The following is a 10,581-nucleotide window of genomic DNA, read 5'->3' on the forward strand; positions in this document are numbered from 1 at the left end:
GTGTTTCAATGCTTCCTTACTTTTCCTCTAAATTGCTAAAAATGAACTTAAGACTACTTTAGAATTTACCTACCAGTTTTACTTTTCCTTTAAATTGTGGAAGTGTAACCTTGTTGGAGACACGTGTCCTAAGATTATGATGACAAAACTTGAACAAATAAAAAATTGAAGGGACTAAAAAGGAGAAACTTTTAAATAAAGGTTCATTAACTTTCATGAATTTTTTATCACATTGACTGAACCATATTTGGATATCTACAAGCAAGGAAAAATTATATTTACAAGTTGCTACCTTCAAATTCATCCACTAACAAATTAGATACCCAATTGATGTTTGAAAATTCTTGATCATGCGAGTCAAACTCCACGGGCCTTTTTCCCTTTTCATCATACATTTTATTTAGACTTGGCATGAGAAGTACTCTTTATCACATGATTTTTCAACTCCTCAATCAACTTTGTATGGCTAGTTGAAAAAAGTGATAAATTATTCTCATTGGTTGAGACTGAAAAGAAGAAGGAGAAGGAACACATCACTCAGATATTGATGTATTTTCCTGAGGAGTTGATGAATTTCTATGTCTAGAGACAATAGTACCATAGTATTGATCATGTGGTGGCGACAGTAGTTGAGGATTACAAGGAATAATCATCCAATTATCATTTGATTCATTTTCAATAAGAATGTCAAGGTAAGATTGAATACTGACGTACATAATTGTTGGGGGTAGCCGATACTTAAAAACTCCGTGGCACAATTCGCATTTATCTTTTTTTATGCACGACGCGAATCTGTACCCAAGACAAGAGATTGGTAAATAGTGGTATTGTCTTGGGTCGCGGTGACGTGCTTTTTCCCCTTGATGTGTTCAGCAGTAAGAGGTGACACGGAGGTTTGTATATTTTTTTAATTTTGTATACATACATATAAAATTCATCCGACTCGTATTGATCTTGATGAATGAATTCGCCGAAATTGTTGTAACTTATCTCTTGCCCCCCAAATTGTTGAGGATATGGGAAGGGCAATGAATAGGAGCTGAAATGGCGATAATTCCTGTAGGCCATTTGTTAGTGTATAGTGATGATACAGTTGAAGAAATATAGGATGAAAATGCAAGAAAATGTATTTGTAAAGGTATGATGCACAAACAGAAAATCAATTGTTAGAAAGAAAGAAGAAAGTTCTTTAGAATAGTTGAAATACAACTTTAGAATTTTTCTCTTGAAACGAAAGAAAGAAATTTCTAATACAGTAGGAGTGACCATGGAATTGGTGGATGAACAATAGAGTTATTTATAGCTTGAAGAACTAAGTGTTACTTATTATAAGAATATATTTATGTTCAACTATTATTCTCTCCGTTCGAATTTATATAATGCACTACTTTCTTTTTTATCCCAAAAAAATGTCAATTTTTTATACGTGGAAAATTTTAACTTTAAAATTGTGTGTTAAGCATTAATATGATAATTTATGTGATCTGAAATCAGGCAATCACCGATAGAAATTTAACTTTCTTTTATTCATTCACGAGTTAATGACTAAAACATGTTAATACTTTTCTGTATGTCTGAGAATAAAAGGATTAGTGATTCTTTGATGACAATTTGATGATCCACATTTAATTAAAAACTTAAAACATAAGAGCCTTAAAATGAATGAAGAAATTGTCTACAAAGACATAAAAAGATTAAAAGAAAATTACTTGGCTACCAAATTTTAAGAAATATATAATTTTAAAAAGTATGATACATCTCCATCCCAATCAAGAGTTAACTTGCTAATCTTAATTTGAAGTTAAAAGTGAATTAAATCAATTTAATATTTTCAAATTAAAATTTAGATATTTTTCAATATTATTTCAAGTGAAATTAAAATCATAAAATTCACTATTAAAATTTTTGGGAGCATAAAACAGTTGATTTACTAGCCTTACCCTTGAGCCACCCCAGATGGTAGGGCTGTACAGGTCAAACCGATAAACCGCACCAAACCGACAAATCAAACCAAACTAGAAAAAAAAACGACTAGTGGTTTGGTTTGACTTGGTTTGGTGTTTGGAAAAAAAACCCGACCATTATAGGGTTGGTTTGGTTTTAACTAAAAAAAGTCAAACCGAACCCAAACCGACCCGATTATAGATATACTACTCTTAAATTATGTTATACATAAAAATATTTATTAAAATATAATTTATAAATATTTTTTTAAAATTTTTAATAATTATTTTTTCTTTCTTACATTTAGTTTTGGACTTGAGAAACTCATCTAAATAATATACAAAAAAAGCTCATCTTATAAAGTTATATTATAAACTCGAAAAAATCCGAATAACCCAAAAAAAATCCGAATAACCCGAAAAAACCCAAAAAACCCGAGAAAAATTAATATCGAAAAACCCGACTTTATTGGTTTGGTTTGGTTTATAGATTTAATAACCCGACACAAATGGTTTGGTTTGGTTTATAAAAAATCTGAAACAACCCGGTCCATGTACACCCCTACCAGATGGTGTCCTATCATCAAATCTTGGATTTGCCTCTAGTATTGGATCAAGTTGAGATGTTTAGATATGCATTTTTAAAGTTGAGTTATTTATTTGTCGGTTGAGTTAAAGTTAAGATGTCCAACTTTGTATTATGTCTATGCAAAATTATCCATTTTTAGTTGGCATAATACATAAACAGATACTCAAACTTGACATCAATTGACAAGTAAATATTTCAACTTTGAGTATGCACATTTAAAGAGTATAGACACATCAATTCATCTTTCACTATATCAGTTAAGCACTCAAACTTATAAAATTATTATTTTAGATATCTCTAAAATTTATATGTCACGTATGCGTCGGATATCCATGAGATACAATAGGTACAAGTCGAAGTATTGCCCGTTGAGATGTTCGCACTTCGAAATTGAAGTGTTTACTTATCATCTACGAGCACGTTTGAGTGTCTATTAATATACAAACAAACCTACTATATTTATCTAAACATTTTGTGATTGTTATAATAAAATATTGCTATATATGTTTATTGATATTTGATGTTTAAATCTCATTTAATTGTTATAAATAAAAATATACAAAAGTTAATTCATATTTATTAAAAAGAAAAAATATATTTATTAACCAATTTAACAAAAAAAATATTAAAAAGAGTACAAATAAAAAAAAATCTATTAGTCTTTTTCTCGTGAAGTTATTACGGGAAAATAAGGTAAAAGGGACCTTTGAGAGTGAAATGAAGGATAGGGGATTTGTATTTTTTTTATTATAAATATTTAATTAGATGTTAATTATGAAGAGATGGGGTTGAATTAGAATATTTAAAAGTTTAGGGTAAAAATTAAAAGATCAAAAACTTTTAATAAAACCCTAATTTTCATTCATTTACTCCACTTTTTAAAACTTATGTTCTCTATTTCCCTCTTCTCTTCTCTTTTCTTTACTCCATTTTTTAAAACTTCTGTTCTTCATTTCCCTCCTCTCTTCTCTTCTCTTTTCTCCATTTTTGTAAACGCTCTTGTTTCTTTTTCTTTCATCTTTTTTTTCCTTAACTTCTTTACTTTTTTTTCTTCTCCGTTTTTCCCTTTCTTTTTAAACTTTTTGTGTTTTCATCTTTTTCTTCTTCGGATGTTGTCATTCTCATTTTTTTCTTCACTCCGATTTGATTGTGAAAATTATATTAAAAAATTGATGAAAAGAGAAGAGAACAGAAGAGAGGATATGTTGTAAATGTTTATATAAACATGAGTTGTTCAAGCAACTAAGAAGATATTTAAACAACCAAAAGTTGTTTAGTTCAAACAACCAGAAGATATTTAAACAACCCTAAATTGTTTAGTTCAAACAACAGAAGTTGTTTAAACAACCAAAAATTATTTAAACAACCAAAAATTGTTTAGTTCAAACAATCAGAAGATATTTAAACAACCCTAAGTTGTTTAGTTCAAACAATCAGAAGTTGTTTAAACAACCAAAAGTTGTTTAGTTCAAACAATCAGAAGATATTTAAACAACCCTAAGTTGTTTAGGTGTTTTTTACAACCCTCTTATATATTGGACCTATTTGTAAATAGCAAAACTTTGGGATGTATAAAAATATTCTTTTTAAAATTAGCATAACCCATTAATACTTAATTATACTAGAGTCCCTTTTACCCAATTTTTAAAACTTGTATCTTATATCTCAAATAGATAACTCAAAAGGCTCTTTTAATTAAAATCACCAGTTATTACTCACTAGAGTATTTAATTTTCAAGCATTAGACGGTTTGTTAGAACGCAGTACCCGCCACGTCGTGATCTTCCTTTATTAACACTCCGACAGCTCCTACCCGGCCCGGCATTCTTCAAAGCCGTTAACCTAACTCCGACGAAGTACCAAAATTCCGATCATTTTCAATTTCTGAAAATTTTTAGTACTGAATCCGAAAATTCAGTTAAGAATTACTAATAATTGAGTGAGAAGGAGAAAAACGAAATGGACAACAGAGAAGTAGAGAACGGAGGAGGAGGAGTATGCTCATCGGAAACTGTTAACGGCGGCGAAGATGTCTTCAGTTGCGAAAACTCCGATACTTCATCTGCTGATCATCTTGTAATAATGGTCCACGGTATACTCGGAAGGTGTGTGTGTTTTCAAACTACAGTATTTTAATTTATCGTCGTTTGGTATTCCTATTCCATTCATTTGCGGAATATTGAAGTTTAATTTGTTGTTGATGATGAAATTGAAGGGGAAATGGGGAATTTTGATCTTAGCTCCTACTGTTTGATAGTGATTTTTGAGATTCATAATTAATCCCCTTATATTTTAGTTTCTCTAGTCCTAATAGAGTTCCTATGGAAGTTTGTTTAGGTTTTGTTAATACTCCCTTGGTTTCAATTTGTTTGTTTGATTTTGACTTTAAGAAAGAATTTGTTGTTTTAAACTAAAGGTACGTAGAATGTACCAAAATGTTCATGTTCAGTGGAAAGTTGAAATTAAAGAGTTTGTAACAAAAGGAAAGACACATTCTTTATGAAACGGACTAAAAAGGAAAGTAAAACAAACAAATTAAAACGAGGGAGTAGTTGTTATTTTAGATATTTTGGTTTGTATTGCTTCATTATCTAGGAAATTTTCAGAACCTGTTATGCATATTTGATTGACTAGATCATATTCATCTATGCGATTTTCACGACCATACTGAATGCTTCTTTCAGTAGGTAGATCACAAAAATTTCCATGTCAATAAGAAAGCTGGCTTTAGACTGTATGTTGGGTTCATTAGTTTTTTTCTTGGGTAGGTGCAGGTATCTTCACTTGGAATGCTTAGTTGCTAGTTGTTTGAATTCATACTGCATAAAACAATTTTCTATTGGTTCACTCTAGTTTTGAATGAAAGCCAAGGTACTTACTTATACCTTGGTTTTGTAATCCATATATTTCAACAGCACAACTGACTGGAAGTTTGGTGCTGAGCAGTTTGTTCGGAGGTTTCCTGACAAAGGTTTTGTTCATTGTAAGTGCATCTATCCGGAGTCCTTTATCGTATATCATCTGTTCCGAGTCCAAGTAAAATGCATATAAATGAGAACAAGGTATAAGGATTAAATAATCATCCCGACAGGAAATGCATTTTGTTATACATTCAAGTTTGATTCTGTTCCAGCAAATTTTCATTGCAAATTAGATTGTAGATTGAGGTTATTTATTCCAAGTGATAGGCCAAAGTTATTCATCTGAATCTTGCTCTTTGTTTGGTTATATAAAAATTGAAAGATCATTTATGTTGCTTAATACAACTTTTGGTAATCATTTGTTTGCCTTGATGGAACTAATTTCTTTAACTTAGAGATGAAACAGGTAAATGAATGTAGTTTAGGCCTACAACATCCTGCCTCATGCAGTGGAGGAGCTTGTACGAAGGAAGGAGCTTAATTGAATCCCCATCATCAAAAAATTATACTGTGTGAATAGGACAAAATTGATTTTTTTTTTGTTATATATAAATGGTTGAATCCTGTGTAAAGGGAGAATTCTAGTGTAGTTGTAAAGGGGGTTTAAAGTTTCTTCAGGGTACAAGTTCAAATCTGAACAATGACATTCTTGTATCTTTTGAATACACTTGTATTTGTCTTACTTTTGGTGTAAAGAGATTTTGTAAATGACATAGTACCTCTGTTAGGCTTTATAGAATCTTTGTGAGAAGAATAAAGATTTACTCTTAGGATGTGTTTCTTTTTTGTAAGCAGTAAAGTTGGCTATCAGCACAGCCTTTGTGTTAAAGAAATTATCTAACACTGTTGCCTTTATCAAACAAAAAATAGGAAAAAGATTCCACGTGTATAAAAACCTCGCTCCATCACTGGCCTCATGTTCGGGCATGCTTCTTTTTTCTTAACCAAGTACGTGAAAATATTTTGTTGATGAGTGGTGGTGACGCTGGAATTAAAAACATTTGCCTGCTTTATTATCTGTGTTGAAGTGTATGAACTGCCCCATCTAGAAGTATAAGTTATTAGAAAGGGGATACTTTAATTTATGCTCTTCCACGTGGTATTGGATTCAAAATTTCACTTCTTCTATACAAGTATTTTTTCTTCATAAGATGCAGAAAATCATTGTCTACGAGGATGGGCTGCTACTAAGTTTTCTTTATTTGCTCCCCCTCCCTTTTCTTATTAAGAGTGGGAAACTGTGTTCACCGAATCTTCTAGTGAAATTGCCAACTCTTTCTGATGTTGCGTAGTTTCATTTGAACTGAGTGCTAATGAGCTATTCACAAGATTGTATGGACATTTGTACTTTTGTAGCATATCTTGCTTCAGTTTCCACATGCGTTCAATATCCTATGGCTATTAGGTATAATTGCACAGAAAAATGGAATACCAAAAGGAGGACTAAAGAAAATGATTTTCTCTGCAGGTAGCGAATGTAATATTGGAAAACTAACATTGGATGGTGTGGATGTAATGGGTGAGAGATTGTCAGAGGAGGTTAATTTCTTCTAATACTATTCATTCTTCTTTGTTGCTTCTTTTCATTTCCATCCTATCCTTTTTCTAATATGTACTCCAGATCTGGGTATGTCTACCAAATCTACTAACGATGTGGAGATGGATTTAGGTTCTTGAAGTGATCAAGAGAAAGCCAGATCTGAAGAAAATTTCTTTTGTGTCACACTCAGTTGGAGGGTTGGTGGCAAGATATGCCATTGGGAGGTTATATAGACCTCCTAGAATGGAGAATATTGAGGATTTATCAGCCAAAGCATGTGTAGAAGGGTTCAAGGGTTGCACAATAGCTGGTTTGGAACCAATAAATTTTGTCACTGTTGCCACACCTCATCTTGGGTCTAGGGGTAACAAGCAGGTACCAGTGCATTTTCTTGAAATCTTATCAAATACTTAAAAGGATATAGTTGTCATTGAGGAAAATGGATTTTTGTCCTCATTCAATATGCCTTTGTCTCGTTATTGGTAAATGATGCTTAGGAGCAGAAGAGATAGATTCACACCTCCGTATTTTGATACTCTTAGAGACCAGGTTTAGTTTGTTTAGGGTCATCTGGCATGCCAATATAACTTCCTTTGAGATTGGATTGCTATCCATTACCTCATGATCAGTATCTTGGATTCTTGATGGGATATCCTCCTGTTTATCAGGTCTAGTTAGGAATATTATTTATCACTAAATACCTTTGCTACACATTTAAACTTTTCGTTTTTTTTTTCAATTTTCCTGTACTGGTTTTCTGTAAGAAAACGAAGTGGTGGTTTTAATTTCAAAATTATGACCAGCTTTTCTAAACCATCTACTTCCATTGCCGATGCAATCTTCATGCAAAAGTATTGATATCTGGAGAAGTTACTGCAAAATAGGAGATTTTTGGTATATAGCAACAAAGACCAGATAAAATGCAGCAGAGTAGAAAAAAATGGCTAGGGGTAAGAAGAGTGTCTGATATGTGGAGGAGCCAGTTAAAGGAGATCAAAGTGGGGCTGAGGTGGGCCGAGGGAGATGATGTGTGTTAGGATGTTCGGGAAAATAGACTCATGGGTGGAGGGATGGAATTGATGCAAGGTTCAGGGAGTCCAAGAAAGAGGGTGGGGAGAGCATTTGTGCCTGGGTGGAGGGAGCTTCAATTTTTCACGGGTGGGGAGTTTGAAGTCATACTTGACAAAGGCATGGGGAGTGGCATTGGAGGGGCTTGCAGAGCATATGGACATGAGTGAAGGAAGCATAAGAGCAGCCATGAATTAGAAGGAGTGTCCTTCTTCCAATTTACATTTGAGGGTGCCAGAAAGTATTTTTTCCTTAACATTATCAGTTTCAAAAAAAAAAGTCTTTTTGCCTGCTTATGTAGTGGGAGTATAGACCTTTATCCAAACTCCATCCCTGGACTATCTGCTTTCAAGTTGAACTAGTTCAAGTATGCTAAATGTCACCCAATGTGAAAATCTTTTAATCCAGCGTCATTTTATCATATCATATATCTGCATACTGAAGAACCTCTTAGATCTTGTCATAATGATCTCTGACACTCTGTGTACATTGTGATTTAGGTATGGGTTTTCTGTGTTTCTAAAAGCATAAAAGATCTTTAGTCTTTAGCCTTGGCACTTTCTGGTAATAAACATTGTTCTTCCACAGCTCAACTTCTTCAAAAACCTCCAAGTCAGTGACGGCTCTGCATCATACTTATTGTGTTTGGTTGTTTTTCCTATAGCTTAGAATTAGTTGTTTGGACGTGATAGTGGTTAGCCGTACATAGATTTTTATCCCAGAATAATGCTGGATGACCATGGAAATAAATATGCTCTCATATCTGACTATTTGGAAGGATCGAGGTGATTGTTAATCTTTAACATATTCTATTTGTTGCTATATCTTGATAAATGTCAAAGTGAGTCGTTCCTGTTTTCTCAAGTGTATTCATGTTTGTAAAATTTTGAGGTTTCTTCCTTGTCTAGGATGTAAAATGTGCTATGTCAGCTGTTGAACCTTTTGGTAATATTGATGTTCTAAGGTATTTTCAGGTGCCATTTCTGTTTGGTGTAACTGCCTTAGAGAAAGCTGCTTTCCATGTAATCCATTTGATATTTAAAAAAACGGGGCGGCACCTTTTTCTTTGTGATAATGATGAAGGGAGGCCTCCATTACTTAAACGCATGGTGGAAGACGATGGTGAACTACACTTCTTGTATGTTACAGAGATTAATAAAGTACATATATGATTGATTGGTCCTGCATTTATTGGGACCTGTAGTAAATTTTCCTGCATATTGATGCTGATTAGTTTATAATTCATGTATATAGGTCTGTGTTGCGTTCATTCAAGCGCCGAGTTGCATATTCAAATGTTGGCTATGACCGTATCCTGATTGCATTGTTGAATCAGGCATTCAGCAATTATGATACCCTAACTTTTGAAATACACCATTTTTCTTTAACAATAATTCTTTTAGATATTGTTGGTTGGAGAACATCATCTATTAGACGTAATAATGAACTACCCAAGGTACAATCTTTCTGTGGTATGTATTTTAGTTGCCACCTATTAGATCTTATGGGAAAAACTGCTTTGGTGTTTATAGTGGGAAGACTCCTTGAATGAAAAGTATCCTCACATTGTCTATGAAGAACATTGTAAGGCATGTGACTGTGAGCAAGGTGAGTCTGTTGTGAAGGAAGATGATTCTTTGGACAAGGTGGAAGGTTTGTTGCTCTTTCCTTACGAAAAGAAGTTTGCTTTAGGTCAAAACCATTTCTTGGTTCTTTTAGTTCAATCCTCCTCCCCCCTTCTGGGGCCTTTGATATATTTTGTAATGCTGCTCTCTTGTACATGCATGCATGACTCACTTTAATTGTGTATCGGTTTTGTAGTACATACCACTGTTAAAAGAAATAACCAATGTGTTGATCCTAAAATATTATGCTACTTCACGGTTTCATTTAATACGTCTTAGTTTGACTGCAGCATGAAGTTTAACAATACAAAATGACTAATGAACTTTTTGGTCGTAAACTAAAGGGTGTGTATAAGACGCCAAAATTACCCTTTGAATCTTGTGGTTGTAAACATGCCTCGTCATTCCTTTAAGGGAGTGTCATTAAGGTAAAATGGGAATGTTAGAAATAAAGTCTTACTAAACATAGAAAAGCGGCATTCTTTCTTAAACAAACTAAATAAATTGGAACGCAGGGAGCATTAAGTTTGATCTAGCCCTCCTCTGTGTCACATGGATCCTTCATTTTCCTTTATCGAATCTGTGTCATATGGAAACAGGTGTACATTGGATATGAGTATTTTATTAAAATACACTAAAAATTATGAAAAAAAAGCTCCATGCAGTCATACAAATACTTACATCATGTGTATTTAACATGTAACCCCTAAACAAATACATATAAGATAGGCCCTCGACCTGTTTAAACATAGCAAGTTTTTCAAACTTCCCCTACGTTCTTTGGTTCGAGTGTTTATTACTTGCAATGGTATTTTGTTTTGATCCACTGGAAATTCTGATTTTGCCCTTATGCAGAAGAATTGGTGACTGGTTTATCTAGAGTATCATGGGATAA

The 10,581-nt window shown here is 33.2% G+C and overlaps 1 protein-coding gene across 6 annotated transcripts in view; it reads left to right on the forward strand.

Moving 5' to 3' along the window:
* The first annotated feature begins 4,267 nt into the window (after positions 1 to 4,267).
* Positions 4,268 to 10,581, forward strand: part of LOC129880833 (lipid droplet phospholipase 1-like) — a 9,305-nt gene continuing 2,991 nt past the window's right edge. For 3 of the 6 annotated variants that reach the window (XR_008765500.1, XM_055955052.1, XM_055955053.1), the window contains exons 1-9: positions 4,269 to 4,637; positions 5,448 to 5,515; positions 6,922 to 6,992; positions 7,123 to 7,368; positions 9,036 to 9,199; positions 9,316 to 9,371; positions 9,465 to 9,517; positions 9,594 to 9,714; positions 10,542 to 10,579. Coding sequence is in view for 5 of the 6 variants with exons in the window: in XM_055955052.1 (XP_055811027.1) it covers positions 4,492 to 4,637; positions 5,448 to 5,515; positions 6,922 to 6,992; positions 7,123 to 7,368; positions 9,036 to 9,199; positions 9,316 to 9,371; positions 9,465 to 9,517; positions 9,594 to 9,714; positions 10,542 to 10,579 (963 nt within the window). In the remaining variant the exon portion in view is untranslated. Of the gene's footprint in view, positions 4,638 to 5,447; positions 5,516 to 6,921; positions 6,993 to 7,122; positions 7,369 to 9,035; positions 9,200 to 9,315; positions 9,372 to 9,464; positions 9,518 to 9,593; positions 9,715 to 10,541; positions 10,580 to 10,581 lie in introns of all 6 variants that reach the window. The other 3 variants (XM_055955054.1, XM_055955056.1, XM_055955057.1) reach the window with 3 other exon arrangements.

Source organism: Solanum dulcamara, chromosome 2 (assembly GCF_947179165.1).
Source record: "Solanum dulcamara chromosome 2, daSolDulc1.2, whole genome shotgun sequence".
Lineage (NCBI taxonomy): Eukaryota > Viridiplantae > Streptophyta > Magnoliopsida > Solanales > Solanaceae > Solanum > Solanum dulcamara.